Genomic DNA, 23,570 nt, shown 5'->3' with positions numbered 1-23,570 from the left:
TGGGGACATCCATCACTGTCGATCACGATAAGCAGCCCTCGGCCGAGGAGCTAGCCCTTTGCCGATGTCGATACCTGCATGCATGGCTTATCGGTATCTGATAGCACCGTTATCGGGGAGATATAGAAAATTATACAAGATGAGCTAGTTCTGCTGGATCAGTTGATGGGACTGCTACTCTTCTCATCGAGATCCGCTATGGAGTCCAAGTCTAGCCCTATCTCCACTGAAGAGTCCCCGTCCCACACAACAGGGGAAGTTCTCCACGCTTCATCTAAGTGGGGATACTGGAAGCACTATCTGACTAGTAGAGATGGCTGGATCGGCGACTATGTAGGTGTTTGTTTACCATACTATGGCTCTACTAACGCATTGTAGGACTATATGTACCTCGTTACACCGAATATTTACCCTCTCAACAAGCGCTACAAAGGCGCTGAACCGCCATTCTATGGTCTCAATGATGAGGTGCCAATCTTATTAACCTTCATCTTGGGTTTGCAACATGCCCTAACCATGATCGGCTCCGTGGTTTCTCCACCTCTAGCCCTCGCAAGTGGTGCCTTCTATCTGAATTCCGTACAATCGCAGTACCTTGTCTCTGCAGCATTCATCACTACCGGCATCGCCACAGCATTGCAAGTAACACGGATACACCTCTTCAAAACACCATTATACATTGGCACAGGGCTGCTATCTGTAGTCGGTCCCACGTTCGATGTCATCGCTGTTGCCATGAACTACGCAGACACCAGGTACAACAATGGCTCATGCCCGACAGACGAGAACGGTTCGCGTCTCCCATGTCCCGAAGCATGGGGTGCCGTGCTAGGTACCTGTTTGTGTACGGTCTGGATACAAATCCTAATGTCCCTAGTACCTCCAAAGGTGCTGAATCGCATCTTTCCCAAGGTAGTAACAGGAAGTCTCCTACTCCTGGTAGGAGTATACCTTATCTCGAGTGGAATGGAGAACTGGGGTGGGAGCTCGAACTGTGATGGTGGGACTGGGTATTATGCCCTCTGTCCTAATGTGGATGCTCCAAGGCCGCTGCCATGGTATGTTCTACCCATCTAATTCATCTAAAAAGCTAACAATTCCAGGGGCGATCCCAAACTGATCGGCCTCGGCTTCAGCGTCTTCGCGACCATCATATTTGTCGAGTTTGTTGGCTCCCCGCTCATGAAGTCCGCCTCAGTCATCCTAGGCCTAGCAGTGGGATGTGCCATTTCCGGCGCCACGGGCTACTGGTCCCGCGACGAGATCGACGCTGCGCCCGTGGGTACCTTTCTATGGGTGCACACCTTCCCGTTGTCCGTCGATGGGGCACTCGTTCTCCCACTGCTTATTATGTTCGTGTGCGAAGCCGTCAGCTGCATGCCGGATATCCTGGCTACAGCCGAGATTTCTCGCGTTGATATCGAGGGACGGGAGTTCCATAGTCGCATTCAGGGTGGGATCTTGTGTGATGGACTAGGAAGTCTGATCAGTGCTTTAGGCACTGGGCTGCCGATGGTTAGTCAGGCGGGAAATAATGGAGTTATTTCGTTGACTGGATGTGCTGTACGTATTCACCCTTGGTCTATTACCGACGCAGTGCTGACTTATGGTACAGAGCCGACGAGCCGGGTGGTGTGCCTCTGCCTTCCTCCTTCTGATGGGCATCTTTGGTAAATTCGGCGCTGTCTTCGGATCCATGCCTCCTTCTGTGCTCGGAGGAATGCAGGTGTTCCTATATAGCACGATTGTGGTGGCTGGTGTGCGTGTCCTCGGTCTGGTTGATTTCAACCGACGCAATAGATTCATTCTTACTGCGTCGCTGGGGATCGGCATGATGGATATTGTGTCGCCGAGCTGGTTCAGTTCCGTATTGGCGTATAGCGGGCCAAATCTGCATTTGCAGGGGTTCGAACAAGGGATTAACCTCATTGTGGAGACGCCGTTTATCATTGCTGCGGTCGTGGGTGTGGTGCTGAATCTGGTGTTGAAGGAGGATGAGAAGGTGGATACGGTGTTGCCTTAGTATATTGTCACCTTGAAGGACATTAATCTTGTAATTATCATGGACGAGTATGTACAGTTACTAATTATTCAATCGAGTTTGATAATCAAGCAGTCATGCTAGCTATCCCACTAAATAAATTAATCAAGCAGCCTGCTCCATCAACTTCAACTTCTCCTGCAACGCCGCAAAATTTCTCTTCATCGCATTTGCATTAAACTGCTCCCCCGTGACAAGTGGATACTTCTTCTTCGGTCCCTGAATCAGTGCATCCTTGCACGGCTGATTGAAGTACGCGATACTATATCGATCGCCGAAATAATCACCTGGTTCGGAAGGCGCCTTGACGCGATGAAACGTGGACTTGAACCGATCGTCCGACCACGACATCAGCAAGTCCCCAATGTTACATACTATATCCCCAGTATGTGCCTCCACTCGTGTCCATTTATCCCCGATGCCGAATTCTGTCACGACCTCTCGTCCGGGGCATATCTCCAGCCCGCTCTGGCCTTCCTTTTGAAATAGAAGGGTGAGAAAGTCCCAGTCTGCGTGTGCTCCAGCCCGGTGGTAGGTCTTGCCGTCGGGTTGGTCTGGTAGAGCGTAGTAATGTAGTAGTCGCATGGTGGTTTGTTCGTTCGGTCGCGATACATCGTGGCATTTGATGAAGAAGTCATCCGGGAAGCCGAGGCCCCGCGCGAAGCAGATCATCAACCGCTCAGAGACTTCTTGTACGCGGTGCATAAATGTGAGAGATGTGTCTTTAAAGCCAGGAAGATGGGCATCGTCCATCCACAGGTCGGTCATATTCTCCCCGAACTGCAGCTGGTAGGACTCTTTGGTATCAGGCTGGCCCGTCGAGGGTCGTATCTGGGCTTTCTTCTCCCATCCTACGTTGTTGGCGTTCCACGGTACAGTGGCTTTGACGTCGTCTGGGAGGGAGAAGAAGCGCTCTGCAGTGGAGAACATGCTCTCAATTTCGGAGACGGAAATGCCATGGTCAACTAGGGTGAAGAAGCCCACGTTCTCCGCGGCGTTGACAAGTTCGGCGGTGATTTCGTCGATGCGCTGGTCAAAGTCGCGCAGCGAGATGCGAGGGATAGGACGGTCAACGTATCGTGTTGTCATTTTTCTAGCTTGGATGTAGCTTGATGATGCTATAATGCTCTGATGCTATGATGGTGTTGATGAGGGTATAGTTATACGAAACGAAGCTAAGAGAGTCAGCTCGGCCGAGCTTATCAGCGGGGAACTGCGATGTCGGCCGTTTCCCCGCCTTATCAATCAGTGACTGGTCCAACCCCAACCCGGCCGAACAACAAACCACTTTCTCCCCATCATGAGCTCCATCCGTCGACGCCTGGCCTGTGTGGAGTGCACCCGGCGCAAAATCCGCTGTGACAAAGTTGTTCCATGTCGCAATTGCACCAGGAGGTGAGATTCCCTGAATTTGAATCTCGACAGCAGCTGACTCCGACAGAGGCATTACTTGTTCTCGTGCCAGAGGTAGCGATGATGAGGTGGAGAGATTACAAGCTCGTGTCCATGAGCTGGAAGCTGCCCTGAGAGAGGCAAATGATCCACAATTGCAACCTAATTCTCGACCCAAATCTGAGATCATCTCCAATGCCAGCAATACCCCTGTCTCCGACACGGTGGAGACCCCCGAACGTGAAATGGCGGACGCCGCCACCATCCTCGAGTTCCTCGCATGGGGCCGACGGAAGAACCCGGACTATCACGATATGCTAGCCCGTAAAGATGGTGTCGAGCATCACTCCCCTGGCGACGTGACGGCCGAAGGCAGCGGCGATGACCGGAACCCCGAAGTTTCCTCCGCTCTGGCGTATCTCCAGCTTCTCCTCCCAGATCGCGAGCTCATGCAGCAGCTCGTCTCCTACCATTGCGACTGCGTGCTTTGGTATCACGGCTCCTTTCACTCCCTTCGTCTACAAGACGAACTCGACGACTTCTTCCGCTTCGCCAATGGTCATATCGCCCATCCTCGCGTCGACCTGCAATGGGTCGCTCTTCTCTTCTCTGTCCTTACCGGCGCCCTCGCCTGCGCTCCTCGCATGACCGCCCAGGCATGGGGCTTTTCCGAATGGGAGCAGACCACTCTAGCACAGCGATGGTTCAAAGCCGTCTCGACGTGTCTACACCACGCCGACTTCACCGCCATCCACTCCCTATATGCTGTCCAGGCTATTGCAACTCTAACCATGTCCGCCCATCTTCTCGGCTTCTCTAATAGCCTCTCTGTCCTGCTCGCAGCCGCTACTCGTATTGCCCAGGGCCTGGGACTACACCGTCTCGGCTCGGAACGTGAAACAGAAGCCTCGCCGGTCATGATTGATCGCGAAATTGGCCGTCGTGCATGGTGCCAGCTCTGCATCCAAGACTGGTTCTCCATTCCCTTCTCGGAGAGCTATCTCATCCCACGGACGTGCCTGAATACCGCCCGCCCGCGGAACTGTCGCGACGATGATATGCTGAAGCTACCTGACGATGAACCAAGTGTCGCGGGTTACTCAAGGTTCTTTTATCAAGTCGCGGCGCTGATGCCTTCGCTGCAGGATAGCATGGCTGCGTCGAATACCCTGTATACGCGATACGAGAAGGTATTGGAACATGATCGTAAATTACGCAGCTTAGCCACACAGGGCCTCCCACTGTATTTGAGGAATGTACCTGTCGAGGAACATCCGGAGTGGCCGAGATATGTCCTCTGGGCTAGACGCAGCTTGGCGATCAGCTCATCGCACAAGATTATCATGATCCATCGAAAGTTCCTCGAGTTAAGCTTCACAAATCCCGTGTTCGCTAGGACGCGTCGCACGTGTGTTGCTGCTGCCCGGACAATCATCAAGGAACAGAAGGAGGCAATCCATGACGGCGGACCAGTGCTTTGGATCCACCAGGCTTTTAGTGTTGCTGCTAGCGTACGCATTTACTTTCCATACTCACCAAAGCATCAAGTGGCTAATGGAAAACAGATAATCCTATGTCTCGACCTCTTCCACCGCACCACTTCCGACCCGGAAACAACCTACCACCGCCAACTCATCAACGACGGCCTGGAGATCCTCTCGCACAATGAATCGAACATGATCGCCCGACGGGGCGTGCATCTTCTCGAGGCATTGTTAGCGAGAGAGCGCGACCGCAGTAGTCCGAAGCATCTACCATCACCGGAACAGGAAGCAGATCGGGACTTGGATCTCGTGGGAGTGATTCGGAGTTTCTGTGAGAAGGGCCGCTGGCAGAGGAGTCGGACGGCTTCACGAGATGGGAGTCAGGGTTGGCCGCCTGTGGATCGGGGGTCGAGTGAGAGGAATGCACAGGCGCAGACTCCGGTAGGGGTTACCTCGCCGACCTTGGAGAGGTTGTCCATGTCGTATGGCTTGGAGTGTGCAGAAAGCTTGGAGGATATCTTGGTGTTGGCGGCGAATTATGCTACATGATCGAGGATGGTATGAGTGGTAGGGATTGTGATGTTTTCAATCCCGACCTGTAACAGAATATCGTACCTGTGAGTGTGGACCACATTCAGGTGAAAATTATGATCGATATAGACAGTGAATATTCTGCATTGTGTACATAGATTTTAGAATGATTGCTATGTAACTCCCTGGTTTGCTCACCATACTCTATGTCACTCGATATTCTTATGTCGATAAAATGGCCGAGACCCAGTCGTCGGCTCAGACACGAGGATTATACTATATCTCAAATCATCCTATCGCAATAACTATATGCCAAGAGTCAAGTCTAAACCTCTACATAACACACCACTGAGAATGCTCAGAATCAACTAAACACCTCTCCCTTCCCACTCATGCACCGAAAGAATCTCAAACGTCTCACTCCCCCTCTCCCTCCCGTTCTTCCACCACCACCCACTCTGGTATCCCTTCCTCGTCTCATTCTCCACCCTCTTCGCCTCCTTCCTCTCCCTCTTCGTCTGCTTCTTCTCCCTCTTCAACCGCTTCTTCTCCGCCCGACTCACCCTCGGAAACTCCGACTCCGCCCCCTGCAACACCCGCCCCGGATGAACCACATTCAACAACACCAGCGCAATGAACATCGGCACCGCGTCAAAGACATATTCGTATGCTTCGTGCGTGAGCACGGGATTACTCGGGTCCGTGCCTTGAGCGTATTGGCAGAGTCGGAAGATGATTCGGACCTGTACCATTAGGATAATCAGTCACCCTTTTAGTTTCCAGCGACGTGGGGACAATGGGGTGCGTACAGTGATCATACCCAATGCAGTGTACATCACGTAGAATAGCCACCGCCAAGGTATAGGCTTATTCCTACTTGTAGTAGTACTCACGCCTGCTATACCGCCTGGAGTCAATATCCCTGCCTGCTCGAGGTGGATGAGCTTTCGATGGAGATGGATGATCAGTCCGGTGAAGATCAGAACAAATAGTTCCTGTAGTCCGATTCCACCCATGTAGATATGTACTCCTAGCATTATCGTGCTGGTCGGTACATCTGTCTGAGTGGTGATGGCTGCGCCGCCGAGTTGCACGAGGAAGGCGAATATGTCGAGCCAGACGAAGAGTCGGCCGTAGCGGCGGGCTGTGATGCCGGCGAGTTTCTGGGCTGGGGTGAAGAAGTAGATGAGGCGGCCGAGGGTCATGTAGAGGAAGGCGTTGATCCCTGTTCAAGTTGGTTGGTAAGTGGGGTATGTCGGGGTTGGGAGGTAAGAGGGAAGAGGTACAGAGAGGAGCAAGGAGGAACATGATGGTGTAGACGGTGTCGTAGTTGGAGTTGTTTTGTTGTCGAGTGAGAAGGGCGCGGAATACGAACGCGATTAGTTCCCATGTTGCGCCCATCATGATGACCCAGGCGTAGCGCTGAAGGTGGTTGTTAGTCGGTTGGAGTGAGGGTTTGAATGAGGACGGTGTGTACCTTCTTGTAGAGGAATGCTTGTATCCCGTGGCATATGAGGGTTAGGCCGTATAGAACACAGAATAGTACTGCCGCCGCTAAAGAGGGAACGTAGAGGAGGATATTGTCACAAGCCTCTGGAGGGAGGTAGCCATTCTTCCCTGGTTTGGGGTTGGTACATGTTTGGGTTGATGCCAGAGCACTGGTGGTAGAAGAGATTGAAGCTGTAGTTGTACTCATGGCGGCCAGCTAGTGAGTCTTGTCACGATATTCGAAATTGATTGAGATACTTCTTTTCGATGTCTAATATACTGGCCGAGATGCAGCACGATCTAGGTCTATATACATCTCATTCGGCATCAACAGGATCTCGCCATCAGGCAGACATACAATCGATAAAAATAACTGACAATAGGCCAGTTTCATCTCTGCAAGACAGACAAATAAGAGCACATCCTGGCCATGATCTCGAGTTCTGGAAACCTGACAGGATGCTTGGCAATCCTTCGAAATATACGAGCAGTGCCAAGAATAGATTATCTTAGGCAGCTACCCGCGCTTTCCCATGACAGGCATAGTGCTGCTCTTGTTTCACGCTCGGACCAATAGTATCGTCTGCTGATGAAATCTCGCCCCATCAAGAAACACAGATTTGTGAGGCATAACAGCGTAAACAGCCACCATTGTTTGCTAGATCTTACCATGATCCTGCTGCTGTTTAGCTTCCATAAAAATAGTAGTAAAGATCCATCTTCCGTTTTCGTTCCCTAGATTTCAGAATTACTACTACATAAATGTTATGGAAAGCAGTAAGCACTGCGGGCTTCGACATATTTGACACAAGTACATACTCGAGCCGCTCAGCATCACATGGACTGTACTAGAAGCATTCAGTCATATTCGGCCAAGGTTACATTGAAGTAGACCAGAATTCTTAGTATTGTCTAGTAATCTATCGACACCGAAAAGAAAGAAGAGCCCTGCCGATCTATCTCCCAGCCATCCGTCAACCTAGTCGTGCCGGCATGAAGACAGTAGTTTCTAGTTCTTGCACAGCATGTACGGCACAATTGCCTCAGTTAAAGCCCGACCAGACTTGAGCCCGGCACTACGCATTGTAGGACGTACCTAATAAATCATAGACGTCTTCCAGAACATCTTATCGAGAAGAGGCTCTTGATAAAAGGTTATAACTCATGGTATTCATATTAACAATGCGGATTCAATTTTCATTGCATACATGGCAGTGTATTGAGTCAAACATGACCTCGACACAAACAAAACCTACGAAGCCTGATAGCCGATATGAGACTTCACCTCTACCAAGTAAGACTGTCTCCTACCAAACACATTAGCGGCCGTGACCTGAAGCCTCGACAGAAGAGGTACATGTTTCATATAATGAACTTACCTTTCGACTGATCTCTCACCAATTCGGTACGCACTTGCCCTGCGCAGCATCAATGCTCAAATCACATTTCTCCCACCAGCAGCATGATCGACAACCCTCCCATGTGCAACAGTACTCGCCAGTGTGCGCTCGGCAGTCCTCGCCCTCTACACTCCACCTAGCACGAACTTGGTGATGAGAAATAGGAAATCACCCACCACCTTGAGAAGGAACATATAATCTAGCGAGGAATTGGCGGTCACCTATCGGAACGCGAGCCGCAGTCACCATTCCAATGGCAGTGGTGAATGCGAAAAGACCGATGAACTTCATCTTGGGGATGGATATAGATCAATATAGGAATAGTAGGCAGATATGGGTGAGTGGATTACCGAAGACTCGATGAAGGAGAAGGATGGATGGGGTCATTGGGGTTTCTTATGTGCGCTTGAATTTGGTAGGGCTGTCTATGCCCGCATTGATGATGGACATGTTTGCTTTTTGACTGGGATGTGTGTGATGTCCGGAGAGCATGGTATGCACTGGACGATCCTTCCTCGTGTATCGTTGAGAATAGCCAATCATCCCATGAAGGGGCGATTGCGATAACAGGTCAAGCGTGCGGGGTTGAAGTGGTTCAAAGTAAGATCTCATAGGATCTGCCCTTGCGTTGCTTATTGCTTAGTTCAATGATAGCCTGGCCTGCATTGTGGTTTCTTCGTACGGATGGCTAGCTGACTTCCAGCAAGGCCTTGCTCATTATGGCAGTTTGCTTGGAAGCTAGGTAAATTGGACTGTTGATAGGAAGAAGAGCCTTCTTGAGCTATCAAGGTATGTATTGGTCATCCGCCTCACGTCCATACGTAGTAGAATTTGCTACGTTTGTTATGGTCGTTTATGCTTACTCCATAGTTTGCGATAACGGAGTAGGAGATACTAATTCTGCCCGACCTATATCTCTAGGCTGTTGTGATCAAAGATTGCAGGGAGTCCACACTGGCCGAATGCAGGACCGAGAGCCATTACTGTAACTAGTAATCACCCCCGCTCAGACCTAATACCCACCTTTGATCCACCACGCTGTTAGTGGCCGATGCTAATGATATTTTATCGGTAAAGCTGAAGGATACATTTGAAGGGCTACAGGAGTTTCGGGGATGTCCGTTACCAGACACTACCAATGAGACAATAGATGTGGTTGAAAGGGTACCGCAAATAGTGTGGTGCGCCTACCCCACGCAGTGACTCAGTGCTGCGTTGAGCGCGCAGCAACTCAGAAAAAGCAACTTTGAAAAAGCAATGAAGTGAGGTATGGAGAAGGACTTGTTTGGTTCCACGGGAGCGGAGAAACTCATGAGATTGGAGAGGGGACCCCAGATGAAGAATTGCGTGATATGCAGGGTGTCTTAATGTATTCTTAGTTTGAGATATTTCATCACAGAATGCTTTCTCTATAGACCCTGTGACAGTGACCCATAAGGTTATGAGTGTAACCGTGTGATTACTTCTGATCGCAACGAAGAGATCTGCATTTCATCTGGCCATGATCTATGCAGCCCTGTCCTATCCGACAATGAGGACAAATGATGAGTGCCCAATCTTGATGCTATCTCCAGCCTCACTCATCTACTGATTGGTTCTCATGGATTGACTGGTAGGTATTAGCCAGGTGGATTCCCTGTTGCTGGAAAAGTCAATGATCATGGCTGGGTCAGTCGTGGACCGGACGGCTCGGAAGAGGCCAGAGATTCGGGATCTGAATTGCCATAAGCATGATGTTTTAATTGGAGGAAAACAGTGTCCGCTGTGGTTCCTTTTGGGATCTACATCTCCATCCAGACTAGCTCGGTCTCTTTTGCGGCTGAGGATATGCAATGCATTGGTCTGTACATACCTACTGCCTACTTGTGAGTAAGAACAAGTCACTTTCAGCTGAATGCCGATCACTACAATGACTATCCCTTATTAGGCTGGAGAGTAATGCACGGATCACCGTCCCTCGGGGTTTGGGTCAGATGTACGTTGATCACACCGCTGAACAACTTTGCTTTTGTTGGTTTTGGCTCACTGAACGAACATCAAAAGGTATAAAGAAGGGCTATGTTGTATCAAGATCGAATCTCCAACCATCCTGGATTTTATAACTCACTCCTCGAGAACATCTTGCTGGTATCTTCGTTTCTTATTTTGAACCGTGCAATCTAAAAGGCTTTCAATATGAAATTCCCCCTCTTTATCGCAATTTCTGCCTTCGCTGGCTATGTTGCAGCAGCGAGTATTCCACTAGAACAGCGAGATGATTCTTGTAGCGTGGTGGGTGAATACTGCTGCACATGGGAAGGCTGTAAAGACTGTTGCACATACTGTGAACTGAGCATTGATGCCGCTCAAGGATACTGTCGCTTCGATTTCTGGTGAGGATTCCTTTACCCGTCCGAGTGATCTGGGTTCTGAAGTATACTAATGATCTCGAGGTAGAGACTCATCAACGAAGGAGGCGCTCAACCAAGTAGTATAGCGCCATTGGCCGTGAGGATGGATAACCAAGTGGATGGACGACTTCCAAAGGATTATAAGGACAACTTAGTGGAAAATGGGTGTATTAAGAAATACCCGGGTCTGCGTCTACTTTGCAATGAACTGGGTTTGTTTCTGATCAGATAGATAATGTTTCTCATAGCGAATGTCAAGTTACAATCAATGTGCAATGGGAAGCGAGCGTGGCAAAACAGCCGAGGAGGCTAACAACATCTCAGAGAGAGCGAATTGACCGGACCATAAAGTCCAGTGCCTAGCAAACATTCAATACGTCAATAATGGTTCAAGGATATAAATATAGTAGTAAAAAATATCATGAGGAAGTGGTGTCGGACAGCCGCTGCACGAGATTTCGCCGATAGGCACTTGTAAAACAGCCCTTATGTCAGGCCAGCCGCATTGAGGTTTTCAGAAAGGCGTTCTTGATGTAGCCGTTTTTCTGTTCGGGGCACACTATCAGGCTTCGCCCAGTAAATGTAGGCGGTCTCCAAAAATAGGCCCATGAGAGTAGTGAAACTGTAACGAGTCAGCAATGAGGATTCAGCGGACGTTTTCGAGTCACTTACAATGCAATGAAACTAAATGCCTCGGCAGTATAGCTTCGGGAGCAAGATACTTCTCCAATCCAGCGGTTCACGCGACAGGTTCTGCGGTTGAAGTTCAGAGCGAGCAGGATGAACGAGGTGAGCCACCTATAGTGATCAGCATTGACCCTCAACCAGCCTAGCTCTAGCATCATAATACTACTTACAGGTAGGATATGATTGCATCGGTGACAAGTAGTGGGATAATGTGCCACTTGGCACGACGTGCTAAGCAGCTGATGCCTACAGCTACAGCTATGACGACCAGACTCGTTGTAGCCTGTACCAAGGTGAGAATAAGACCTTTTAAAAAAAATGTACCTCAACAGACCACTTACAATGACAAGTGAGAAAATAACACTGAGAGTCTTGTTGTCCTCACTCACAGCCCAGGCTGTAATTCCCAGGACTATGATCGAGCTGATGGCTTGGATCGTCCGAGCAAACCAACCCGCTAGCCCCAGAGGATGGCTAAGGTAATCATGCATGATGGGCGACTCAATATGAGAGGTGGTATACGACACAGGAGATGTAAAGGTAGATGAGTCGCAAAATGCGCATATGAAGATAGGATTGGTTTCATGTTCCGCTTTTCATCCCGGCCCGTATATACAGTCCGCCAGAGTCTATGATCTCATCGGTTGTGGGGACCCGACCTCAACCACGGATACAACAAACCGCAAACCCTATTGGATGTGCGTACATATGAGATATAAATGAGCAAACTCATATTCTCCAGCAGTGGTTGGGTGATCATGAATGTGTGTTGCTCGCCCCAGGCTATATCCTATGGTACGACCTCCTTGGCGGGAGACTCACCAGGACATATCTTCGCTCGACAGTTGAACCTTGCAATAACCAAATCTACCTATCAACAATGAATGGCCTAGAACCACGATTTAAACCCAACAATAATATAGTAAGGCCAACTAAGGAAAACCAGAGCACATTGCTGTGCCATATTAACACTGGTAATGCAAGCATCCACCTCTTCACGCGGAACTGTCACCACCCCAGGAAGAGAACTGCCTGATTGAGTGCGTTACCCCGTTCGCATTCTGATCCCGCGATACAACACGCGAAGTACCATTGTCTCTCATTGCCCTCCGAAGAGGAGACATCCCGTGCGAAGGCCTCGGTACGTCTGGCTCTATCCAGCCCTTCTTATGGTCCACCATCGCGTTCATGACCAGCTCACTCCATACCTTATCGGTTGGGGTGAAGGGGCACTCAAAGGCCCACTCCAGAAAGACTTGTGCAATGTGTCCGTTCTCGGCTGAGGCATTATTTCTTGCTTCCGATTGTATTGAGGGTGTATGGAACGACACCTCGACAGAACCGCCGTAGGCGGTCTTCTGTGCCAGGCGCTCGATATGAGTTCTGAGAGCAGTGCAATCCCCATTCAGAAAATGACCCGATTTGTGAAGAGTCCAGCTGAAAAACGACATGAGTTTGTCAGTATAAAACGAGGCAATTGGACCGAGTGATCCAGAAGAACTGACCTTTGCTCGTCTGCATCATCATGGTTTAACCAGTCATCAAGTCATCCGCCCAATATATCTTTGGGGTCACCGTTATCGCAGTCAGCGGAGTAGCTCCAACAGCGAGATTCCACATCATTTTCTGTCAGGAACTTGGCCGATCTTATACCGACTGTTTTCGAGCAGTCGACCCAAATATCAAAATCAATAATATTGTTATCTTCATTGACATTATGTGTCCCGAGTAATTGCAGTGATGCTTTAGGTGGCGCACTCAAATGCTCCGTCAGAGAAAGGTTAGCGTTCCCTGCAGAAAGAGCCATGGTGTCTTTTCTTCGAAGCCTTGGGTTTATGAGGAAGTTTTTAAAGATGAAAACAGGAAGGATTTAGCTAAATCGGTTCGTGAGGTTGTGTTCCCCCAATGATGATGATGGATGACGGAGAACAGAGCACGGTCTGCGCGTCCTTGTGTCAGCCTTGTGAGCTCCTCGGCTCACGAAAAAGTCCAATTACCTAGCTCATGTTGTGTGCTTTGGTAATGAGTCATCTTGTGTAGCGCAATTAGTAGCGAGGTTCTGATCCCTGTACGATCTGACAGGGTATGTTTCAGCGTTCATGCGGAGAAGTATACCCGGATCGCCGATTCCCGGGTTTACCTAACGATATTACTGGATGTCGTTAGGCGTTAGCATTAACCTGTAGGATATCTCGTCAATTACTGACCTCAGGGGGGTAGGTCGTAAGTGATGCTTTAGGGAGATGGAATTTAAAATTCCATGTAAATTCTATGGCCACGGCCCAAGGCCACTGACTGATGCCTGAGGCAGTAGTGTCTCAGCTGCGAGCCAATTTCGGGATAACCGAATGGATGGGATTAGTGGAGTGCATATATATCAATACAGTTCTAAATTCCAAGGACTTAAGCGTCACTCGTCCTGTCATGTGTTCATTGATGTATATTGATCTTCCTGCCCCAAACCAGTTACGTGAAGAGGCCAAATTGGCCCCTCGTGCATAGAAGCATCCAAGAGAGTCGCCTGGTTTCTCTTTTATCCTCTCCGTCCTTGGTCCATTTTCTGTTTACCTGTCAGGCTTCGATGAAGCTTGGCGTTGACTGATGTAGACTTAGTGATGAATTGCCTTTTTAGTAATGAAAAGAGTATAGAGTCGAGTGTGCGACGAAGAGGCACCCTGGCTCGATACCGAAGGTTTCTACGGCTCATCGATATGTTTATGTAGTACACTAACGGCAGTTCTAGCCGAAGTTACATATGTACAGTGGGTCATCCATTTTATAATTTCAATTTTATGGAAATCATATTCAATTTTATAGATAAACTAACGCGATGGCAAAAGCAATTGTAGGAAAGCGATATGGAGAAAAAAACCCGGAAAACACCAACTGTAACAGGAGCACACTCTTGTAGACTCAACTACTGTGCACGACCATTCCATCGACTCGGCCGCAGTACCGATTATAGGTATCCCCAAATGTCTCATCCTCACCAATGCATATTTTGTACGTCACTCTAGCGTAATATTCAGCGTGGTCAGCAAGCTCAGGTGCCACCTCGCCATAAGTGCAGCAAAGGATCATCCAACACCGGACAAGGACGTCCATTGCCAGTCCCCATTGTGTGACACGCAACTGCCTACCTTTTTTATACGGAATTTGCCAGCCTTCAATCACGTAGCCGAGGGATTCCAGCGTTCTGATAGCATATCCAATAGCTTTCCGCCAATGACCATGGGTAGCATGCACTTCTGCCAAAAACAGTCCTGTTTTACAGATCCCAAGACGAGGCACTTCCAAAGGTGATCGCCGATACGTTTGCTCAATCATAGCAATAGCGGCTTCTGTCATGGTGATTGCAGCAGTCTGCTCTTGAAGACTGAACGAGGATTTGTAGGAGTTAGCTATGTAATTCATGGACGAGTCCGAAGCAGCCATGAGTTCTCGTCGCTTCGCCAAACCAGCTTCCCCTGTTTCGCGCACATCATGACAAATAGCGCAGTCACACTCGAATCCCCAATATTGCTGATATACGTTTTCTGCTGTACCGTCATCCACGGGTGTTCGATAAAAGAATTTGAGCTCTGTGTTTGCGGGAAGATCCTGTGTAGCGCGAAGTACCATCATATCTCTGATGAATGCACGGTATGTGTTCGGATAACAGCAGTGATTTACGTAAGATGCGAGACGCCAGATTCCGCTGGAATCAAATCGTTCATTATCAGTGTCAAGATCCCCGTTGTCGGCATTGATCCTGCAAATGTGGGCTGTACGTGAGGTGACCGGGCAGCCGAAACCATTAAGTGACATTACTCGCTCAGCCAGATAACTGGAAATGTCAGTAAATCTCATGTTGTTCGCACATGATTAGTAATACTTACGTATCAACGACGGATGAACCGTCGACCTCAGAGACACCCATATACGTATATGAGCCATGGTACAGATCATTAAATGTCGGAATTAACGATGGGTTGTTGTGCAGCTTTCGTACGATGAGACTATTCAGTTCGGCTTGGGTACCTACTTTCATACTGTCTGTATCGGCGTACACCAATATTGAAACGTTGGTCATATCACCCTCTTCATGGAAAGCATACGCAAAGGCCTTTTCACAAAGAAGTAGGTCACCGGCACGGACCGCCTGTGTTGTAAACAAACCACGTCCATGGGTAGAGGGCCTCACCTCAACAGGGCCAACATACGTTGCGTGGTCCGAATGTGGGGGTTTGAGTTTCGTTGCCTCCTCCTGCATTTCTTTGAATGGATACTTGCCAGTCTGCTGCTCTGTGAGTCGCGCTGCCGCCCGTGCAAACTCACTTTTAGCTGTGGCATTGTTTGGATAGGCCTTGCAAAGATCTACGTAAACATCACAGCACTCTCGAAATCTCTGAAGATAGTAAAGGGCCTGAGCTTTACGGAACAATGCTTTCTCGGCAGATCTATCCTTGGATAGGATGTGCTCGACATCACACAGGGCCGCGTCGAACTGATGGGTTTTGAGGAATGCCTGAGCACGATTAAGCCTTACGGTAAGCTCTTCCTTGGGAGTTGTGACACAATTCAGAGCCTTAGAATAACTGTACCATTGTTAGCGTTACTTTATCGTTTTATCAGTTTCACGTTAATCTGTACCAGTTTATAGCAAGATGATAGTCCTTCTCATTGTAGAGATCGTTGCCCGTTGTTTTCCAGGAGTTAGCAGAGATACCATCTTCTGACCCATCTCTCCAGATTGAGGGCACCAGGGAGTCATCCTCCAGGATGAATTTGATATCAGAAAGATGGTCGACCCGCAGTCCACAATCTCCATCGCCCATGACTTTCAGATAAGGCTCTTTTATAAGCACAATAGTTCCATCAACGAGACGCCCATCAGTTACAAGATCCCTGTCCTGGTTATACAGCTGCAATGCAAGAACGTCTCCTTCCTCATCTTCCACCACGGCCACGATTCCTGTCTTCCTAAAAGCAGGAGTAACTGCTCTCAAGAGGATGTAAGAGCCACGATGATGAGTCTCGATAGTAAGATCCTTGATGGGAATCTTCTTCAAATCTCCCAATGCTGCAATGGAGGGTGGGTACGCAGGAGGGACAAATGACGTGCGAATCGCATTTTTGTCCACGGGTGTGGTAGTCTCCGCCAAGTAGCGATTAACAAACTGGTTTATTATCTCCTCGCGGGACTTTGTCAGTTCGACTGGCTGACCCCTGCGAGATTGGGCATCCTTTAGGATTTGCCTCTGTTCCTCCAGGTATTGCATGTATTTAGGAACGCGTGAGGCGTCGTGGCATTCCATCTTGTTGGTCGGTTTGGGTTAAGGTATGAGGTCGGTGTGACTTGTTGCGCGATGACTGAATATGTAGATGAACGAGGACTTGAATGAGAGCGAGCGTGAAGATGGGAGGAGAAGGAGGAAGATTTCATTTAGTAGAGGTGAGAAGGAAGTCGGGACGTCAGTGAAAGCAAACGAGTAGTGAATGCAAATGAACGAGTGCAGCAGGAACTTGCCGTACTTTCATGCTTCACCAGATGAATCGCTTTCTCTACTTCGCAATAACAGTGCGAGATTGCTGACAGTAAGGGATAGAAACATTACTGAGCACACAGATAGTCACTAAACCAGCCTTCACTATAGTCATATATCTCATCACTAGTCATCAGGATGTGCGAATGGCATCACGTGCATTATTGCTACTATGATGGAACTTTGCGACTCAGCGAAATATAAAGTAACACTGAAATAGCGGTTAGATCCATTATGTATGCAGGCCTAATATAGTATCAGCGAAGTGACTTCATGCCTATTCGAATGATCATGCTAGCTAAAGAATATGGCTGTAGCCACCTCCCATCTCGTACCATTCCTTTTCTCCCCTCTACTCGCCTGCTCGAGTCGAACAGACCTCCCAAAAAATGTCCTAAGACTGAACAACCAACAGCGCAGTATGGCAGTACAGTGCACTGACCATATCCCTGCTACACCGTCCCATTCGACACCAAACTCCATCCCAGCAGAACTTAAGCCGCAAAAGTAACCGGACAGGCACACCAGAGAATAAAACTGACTCGAGTTTCAACAGTTTAATCTCCATAAATTCTACATTGTAAGTGATGGAAACGGATAACCCCCTGCCGATCCCACGCTAATCTCACCGCATCTTCCGTGTGTCACAATTACCAGCGTATTAGGATCGTCGGGTCTGGGTCTCTCTCCCCATTCTACTCTCCATTTACCAATACTTTCAAGCCAGACTAATTCTTTTCGACCGCCGTTTTCCCTTAAATATCTCCGCAGGCTAAGATAGTAAGTAGCAGTGATCATTCCCAGACTAGGTGTTGAATAACGGCGGATCTGCTTATCAGATATGATATGATGTGCAGTGCTGTGGATCCCTCAAGCCATAGAAATACTACTTTGTAGGCTATAATTGTTAATCAATATAATATGTCATGGCCTTTTCGAGTCATGTTAACAGGAGGATGTCGTGGTGTCTGAGCTACATATTATGAGTAGACTAATTTGGAGTTAGCACTTCGGGCTGAAATTGCCTTTATTAAAATGTAGAGTAAGTCTCCCCGCTCGGGAAATCCTCCGGATCCATGGTTTTAGATATATAGGCCTCATCGACGTAATTCCGGCAAATACTTTTCCCTGTCTCGAGATCTCCGGAATTGGGGGATTGCGGACATGCAGGGTGCTGATTCTAGGGTTTCGCGCGGGTCGGCCGGTGCGAACATGTCCAGGGATTTGGGGAGTCTCGGTTTCATCCCCGTGGGACGATGGAATTTTCGGGATCCACTCTGGTTTTGCATACTAAACGCACAAAATATGTGCACTTTACTATTGCTGTAATCGTAGTGAGAGCTGCATCAGTGCGATAGCTGTGAAGTATTATGTGAATTAGGTTTAATCTATCGATCTATATCTATTTCGTCAGACTTCGTAGACGTTTATGCCGATGGCGTTGCTTATCGCATCTCTTTCGGATGCGTCGCAGCTGAGCAGTAGGCCCCTTCATCTTCAATGTTACCGAAGAGATATCTAGCCGGAGCCAGGTTCTTGAGCACCATACACTCAGACCTTGCATGGAATACGCATGCGATGTCCCTTGTCTCTAATAAGTGCAGGATGCTGGGGTCGGGGTGCGGGCTGATCCCTTTGTCCAGCCGCGTTCAGTAGCACTTCATAAGCTGCTGCACTGTTGTAGGCCCAGTACCGACTATCACCCTGGCAGTACCTTTCACCGTGGCCATACGTGTTCGGCGGAGACATCTGTCGAATTTCCGGTACGCGGGCGGTCGATATCCTGGTCGATTCGAGTGGTTACCGCGATGCCCTGCAGCTCAACGTCGGAACTTCTTCGAGTCTCGTCGGCAGCGATATGAGCGTTCTTGGAGGCCATGGAGCTCAACGGATCGTTGATCTGGCGAAATCCATCGTTGTTGTGGGTGGTGCCGTTGGGAAAGTATAGCTTCGTGCCGGATGACGGGTGGGAACGGGCTTTGGAGACTCCGCTTCGCACTTTGCCGAGAAAGCCCTGAATCAGCGGCTTCATGAGAGGCAGACAGCCACAAATGATAGCTACATCGAGCTCGAGACAAGTCCAGACAGACTCTTTGGCACTCGAGGCTGAAATCAGTTAGTCGAGAACACCAACAGTGTTCCACGGGGAGGTAACTCACAAGCCAGGTCGGTAGTGACGAAGTTACGGAACTCAATCAGACGCATCAGACTGAATATACAGACCCTACTCAGTTGTTAGCACCGGAAATCGCATGCACTCCACAAGATAACCTACAGTCCACCCAGGGAGAACACGAGCGTCACAGCAATTTTCTGACGAAAGGTGATCTGTAGCCCCCAAACAATAGGTGTGGGTAGACACAGCACAATGACATCCTCAACCAGAGAAATCGCTCCCATCGCCTGGAAGAAGGCTCGCTGACCGCTCATGCAATGTCCGTTGAGATCCTTGTCATAGTAGTACTGAACTGGAGTACATTGAAAGATATTGACAAGCAGGGCCGAGAGGGCCCAACAGGCAATAAAGCCCATTAGGACGTTCGAGATAATTGCATAGGCGCGCACCGTTCCTAGTAGACGCTTCAGGAACACGACGATCGATATCTTCACAAACGCAGCCGACGGCGCCCAAAATTTCTGAATCATCCATGAACCCTGTATCAATTTCGTGCATCGGTTAGTGGATGCCATCGCGAACAATGTGTTGCCGTTGAGAACATACAAATTGGATACGTCGCCGTTCGTCAGCCGGCAGAGAGCTAACTGGTAAACCCACGCCATTGAATGCGGCTATATGCGCAGCAAGAATTAGTATTCACTAGGTCGGCCAGCTATGCATGAGAAATGCGAGCAACTCACTGTCCACAACAAAGGCGGTTGCGCAGTAGGAAAGAATCAAGCCCACGCCCATCAACCAGTCCTCTACTTTCAGACCGGCGGTGGTGAAGCGCCGCGAATATAGTCGCAAGACATACGAAACGGTGGCCAGGGCAGCACCAATGATGGGTACGATGGTCAGGACATTCTTCCAGTACCGATTCTCTTCGTAAGTCATCCTGCACGGCCGGCGATACGAGTCAGCGATGCAGGGAGCAGCGACCAGGCGGGTCAGGCGATTCCATATAAGTTTCCCATTTCAGGGAGGGGGGAAGAGGGGGATTTGTGGTCTTCTGTGGTTCTGTGCAAGAAGGATCCGAATTAATGAATAATATTACGAAAGGGCTGTCGTCGCCACCAGAACCTAAAGGGCAAGGGGATGCGATTCTTTAACTCAGACTCAGCCCGGTCGGAGTTACGATAAAGATTGGGAAGGCGTCCGCTAATTTGTGCAAGACTATTTGAACCGGATGCAGGTTTCATTGGCTTTTCATTTCCACGGCTCGGCGAATTTTTAACTTTTTTAACTTTCTCCGCCGCTAGATTGACGAGCCAGAACTGAGACCAGAATAGATTGACACTGAGTAAGCGGCGATAATTGATCGAGGTGGCTTGTCTGCGACCGTGGTTCAGAGGTCGATCTTTCTGTCCGCCGTGTTCAATGCGCTGTGCGTCCCGCTGGGAACTGGTCCGTACCACTGCGATCATCAGCGTATATCTGGTGGTGATAAAAACCCCAGCAATCCATCAGCTGGGATTCTGGGGGGCTGAGGGGAGACATGGCAAGGATCATCGGTGGTTGTGTGGATAAATTCCTTCGCGTGGTCTATGCCGGCATGCCGTGCGATGGGCTTCAGGGGTCTTCCTGCAGGAAGATAGTTACCGAGCGAAGAAAACCCGAGAGACAACGTGGTGCAATCAATTTGAGACGCTGGTCTCAGATGGTGTCCACATGGTCCAATTGTGCAGATACACAATGGTAGTAGTGGTCTAATACTTTTAGTACTCCGTGGTAATCTAGCGTAGGGTGAAGAAGGCAGCCACGATCTATTGTGTGAGGGCAAACGTGGTGGTGTGCATTCAAGGAAAAGCTTCGGACGTCGACCGAAACCTAACTCCACTTACCAACAAGCCCCAACGGGGACCTGCGTCAAGATTCCACCCCTTGAACATTTATAATTGGTGGCACTACATAGTTTATACCAACCATGGTGGAGCAAAGGGTCCACTTGCAACTCCATGCAGCTTCCTTGGGTTTTCTTCACAGCTACGGGCCCGGTTGCGGCGTATGTCGCCCAACTACCGCATCTCGCACTCTCCAGCTACCAAGCAATTCTTCCTCCACAACCCACAACCTTTGCCCACCCAGTCTTCAATAGCTTTGAATCGTATGAATCGTATGAGACATTGAATTGGTCCGTTCATTCCGTTTTTCCCGAAGGTAAGAAAAATTTCTCCTGAACGTTGGCCCCGACCGTTCATTCAAATGGTCGCGATCGTCGCTGTTTCCCCGTTCCCTTCCGCCGAGTTTGTCTCACAGTCGCGTGGCAGCCCTGAAGAATGACGCCTTCGCCTTCCAAGACCTCGTTGGCCCTTCTGGCCGTCCAATTCTTTGGACTGGGCTCCGCTTGTGGTTGCTCATGCACTCTGGATAGCCTCAACGCTACCCTTCAGGGTCGTGTACAGCCCTTGACCCCTTTCTCCCTCCCTTGCTTCTCCAACTACAATGGCCAGTCCGTCACCCCCAACGATGCCGCCTGTGCCAACATTCAGGACAACTACACCGACCCTTATCTCCGCACCAACTCTCCCAATGGTTACATGAACAACCAGGATGAGATGTGCTCGTCTAACCCCGAGGATCAATGTCTGCTCGATAGCAGTGACCCCACCGATCCTCTGGCTTTTGTCAACCAGACCTGCCGTCAGGGTAACATGCCCTCCTACTACATCGAGGTCAAGGATGACTCCGATGTCCGCCACGCTCTGCACTTCTCCAACTGCTCTGGTACCCGTCTGTCCATCAAGAACAGTGGTCATGATTACCTGACCCGCAGCAGCGGCAAGGGTACCTTGGCCCTGTGGACTCGCAAGCTGCAGAACCTCAGCTACAGTCCCGCCTTTGTCCCCGACGGCTGCCAGGCCTCCTACAACGCTATCACTGCCGGTGCTGGTGTTAACTTCGATGAAGCCTACGAGTTCGCTCACCAGAACAACGTCACCATCCTCGGTGGTTACTCCCCCACCGTCGGTCTCTCTGGCGGTTGGGTCATGAACGGTGGCCACTCGGTCCTCTCCCCTGTCTATGGTCTTGGTGTCGACCGTGTCGTCCAGTTCAAGGTCGTCACCCCGGATGGCGAGCTGCGTATCGCCAACGAGTGCCAGAACCAGGACCTCTTCTGGGCCCTGCGTGGTGGCGGTGGTGGTACCTTTGGTGTTGTCCTCGAGAGCACTCACCGCGTCGAGCCCACCGTCAGCTTCGTCGCCGCCATCATCAAGTTCACCAGCAACTCCACCAACGTCCTCCCCTTCATGGACATCGTTGTCAACAACACCCTGAAGTGGGCCAAGGAAGGCTGGGGTGGTCACGTCACTGGTGACACCCTCGTCAACGTCTCCCCCCTGCTCTCCGTCGCTGAAGCCAATGCCTCCATGGCCGAGGTTGCCGCCTACGCCAAGGCTCAGGGTGGTTCCGCCGTCATCGAGGCCTTCTCTTCCTGGTACGACTTCTACGAGAAGTACGTTACCTCCAGCTCCGTCAGCGTTGGTGTCACCCACTTCGCTGGCAGTCGCTTGGTCCCCACCGACGTCTTCGAGACCGCCGAGGGTCGCTCCAACCTGATGGACTTCTTCAAGCTCATCCTCGCCAACGGCCAGACCCCTTACATCCCCGTCGTCGCCCCCGTCCTGTACAACTACACTGAGGGCTCCACCAGTGCCTCCCCTGCCTGGCGCAAGTCCGTCTGGGAGCTGGGCTCCGGCAGCAGCTGGGCCTGGAACAGCACCCTGCAGACCCGCGAGCAAAAGATTGCCACTCTGCAGAACATGACTGCTACCCTGGAGCGTATCACCCCTGGCAGTGGCGCCTACAGCAACGAGGCTAACGCTTTCACTGTTGACTGGCAGGAGGCCTGGTGGGGCGACAACTACGAGAAGCTCCTCTCCATCAAGAACAAGTATGACCCTACTGGTCTGCTGAGCTGCTGGAAGTGTGTCGGCTGGGAGGACTCCCGGGCCAACAGCACTTGCTTTGCTGCTTTTTCTTGAGCCACTGGCTATTAGTCTGCTCGGTCTTAAGTTGTAAATATAATCAACCCACTGGTAGTGGGAAGACGCGATAGATTTCGTTCTTGTTCAACGACTTGATTTGTATATTATGTCAAGCATTAGATGATTCTGTATACGTTTTAATGATTGAAGACATTCACATGTTTCCAATAGATAATTCACTCTTGCATAGTGTCCAGGTTTACCGGGGTCCTTCGTACATTTTTTGTAGTCATACCGAATGCGACAAGCACTTCCTCTTGTGTTCTCCACTTCACCGCTGGTTTCGGCGTATACTACCTTTTTTTTCTTCCCAATGAAACCAAACACACAAAAAGCATTGATAAGAGGCTTCCAAATGGTTCACGTATCTTACCTGAGACTGAGCCAGCAAAGGTAAAACGCAAATGTACGATATAGGTGGTTATCTGTGGTTTGAAGCAGATGGGTCGGATGGGGATCACGGAATATATTTTTGCATCCACTTG

General features: G+C 49.7%; 9 protein-coding genes across 9 annotated transcripts; 3 read left to right on the top strand and 6 right to left on the bottom strand.

Moving 5' to 3' along the window:
* Positions 1-198: 198 nt before the first annotated feature.
* Positions 199-2,023, top strand: BO79DRAFT_154946 (purine permease; the record flags this gene model as incomplete). The annotated part of the gene is made up of 4 exons (XM_025678764.1): positions 199-333; positions 379-1,058; positions 1,104-1,563; positions 1,616-2,023. 4 exons carry the CDS (start codon positions 199-201, stop codon positions 2,021-2,023), a joined length of 1,683 nt encoding a protein of 560 aa, XP_025536621.1.
* Positions 2,024-2,140: 117 nt separating this feature from the next.
* On the bottom strand, positions 2,141-3,194 carry BO79DRAFT_272012 (Clavaminate synthase-like protein). The gene has a single exon (XM_025687398.1). It carries the CDS (start codon positions 3,128-3,130, stop codon positions 2,147-2,149), a length of 984 nt encoding a protein of 327 aa, XP_025536620.1. The 5' UTR covers positions 3,131-3,194; the 3' UTR covers positions 2,141-2,146.
* Positions 3,195-3,341: 147 nt separating this feature from the next.
* BO79DRAFT_272004 (Zn(II)2Cys6 transcription factor) lies at positions 3,342-5,633 on the top strand (the record flags this gene model as incomplete). Its single annotated transcript, XM_025687397.1, has 3 exons — positions 3,342-3,436; positions 3,483-4,944; positions 4,999-5,633. The coding sequence occupies 3 exons, from the start codon at positions 3,342-3,344 to the stop codon at positions 5,464-5,466; spliced, it is 2,025 nt and encodes a 674-aa protein (XP_025536619.1). The 3' UTR covers positions 5,467-5,633.
* A 183-nt stretch (positions 5,634-5,816) lies between these two features.
* BO79DRAFT_272003 (RTA1 domain-containing protein) lies at positions 5,817-7,144 on the bottom strand (the record flags this gene model as incomplete). The annotated part of the gene is made up of 4 exons (XM_025687396.1): positions 5,817-6,191; positions 6,258-6,673; positions 6,735-6,870; positions 6,926-7,144. 4 exons carry the CDS (start codon positions 7,142-7,144, stop codon positions 5,817-5,819), a joined length of 1,146 nt encoding a protein of 381 aa, XP_025536618.1.
* Positions 7,145-11,162: 4,018 nt separating this feature from the next.
* BO79DRAFT_200351 (MARVEL domain-containing protein) lies at positions 11,163-11,904 on the bottom strand (the record flags this gene model as incomplete). Its single annotated transcript, XM_025681487.1, has 4 exons — positions 11,163-11,348; positions 11,399-11,524; positions 11,584-11,696; positions 11,755-11,904. 4 exons carry the CDS (start codon positions 11,902-11,904, stop codon positions 11,213-11,215), a joined length of 525 nt encoding a protein of 174 aa, XP_025536617.1. The 3' UTR covers positions 11,163-11,212.
* Positions 11,905-12,002: 98 nt separating this feature from the next.
* Positions 12,003-13,220, bottom strand: BO79DRAFT_239623 (uncharacterized protein; the record flags this gene model as incomplete). Its single annotated transcript, XM_025684936.1, has 3 exons — positions 12,003-12,850; positions 12,919-12,928; positions 12,989-13,220. The coding sequence occupies 3 exons, from the start codon at positions 13,218-13,220 to the stop codon at positions 12,409-12,411; spliced, it is 684 nt and encodes a 227-aa protein (XP_025536616.1). The 3' UTR covers positions 12,003-12,408.
* A 1,106-nt stretch (positions 13,221-14,326) lies between these two features.
* BO79DRAFT_220407 (TPR domain protein) lies at positions 14,327-16,710 on the bottom strand (the record flags this gene model as incomplete). The annotated part of the gene is made up of 3 exons (XM_025683488.1): positions 14,327-15,239; positions 15,292-15,990; positions 16,046-16,710. 3 exons carry the CDS (start codon positions 16,708-16,710, stop codon positions 14,327-14,329), a joined length of 2,277 nt encoding a protein of 758 aa, XP_025536615.1.
* A 1,945-nt stretch (positions 16,711-18,655) lies between these two features.
* Positions 18,656-19,993, bottom strand: BO79DRAFT_257928 (uncharacterized protein; the record flags this gene model as incomplete). Its single annotated transcript, XM_025686268.1, has 5 exons — positions 18,656-19,044; positions 19,098-19,162; positions 19,214-19,593; positions 19,661-19,728; positions 19,798-19,993. 5 exons carry the CDS (start codon positions 19,991-19,993, stop codon positions 18,656-18,658), a joined length of 1,098 nt encoding a protein of 365 aa, XP_025536614.1.
* Positions 19,994-21,375: 1,382 nt separating this feature from the next.
* BO79DRAFT_271984 (putative isoamyl alcohol oxidase) lies at positions 21,376-23,082 on the top strand (the record flags this gene model as incomplete). Its single annotated transcript, XM_025687395.1, has 1 exon — positions 21,376-23,082. The coding sequence occupies one exon, from the start codon at positions 21,376-21,378 to the stop codon at positions 23,080-23,082; it is 1,707 nt and encodes a 568-aa protein (XP_025536613.1).
* Positions 23,083-23,570: the final 488 nt, after the last annotated feature.

This window comes from Aspergillus costaricaensis, assembly GCF_003184835.1.
Source record: "Aspergillus costaricaensis CBS 115574 unplaced genomic scaffold BO79scaffold_29, whole genome shotgun sequence".
Taxonomy (NCBI): Eukaryota; Fungi; Ascomycota; class Eurotiomycetes; order Eurotiales; family Aspergillaceae; genus Aspergillus; species Aspergillus costaricensis.
This window is presented reverse-complemented; position numbering and strand designations above follow the sequence as displayed.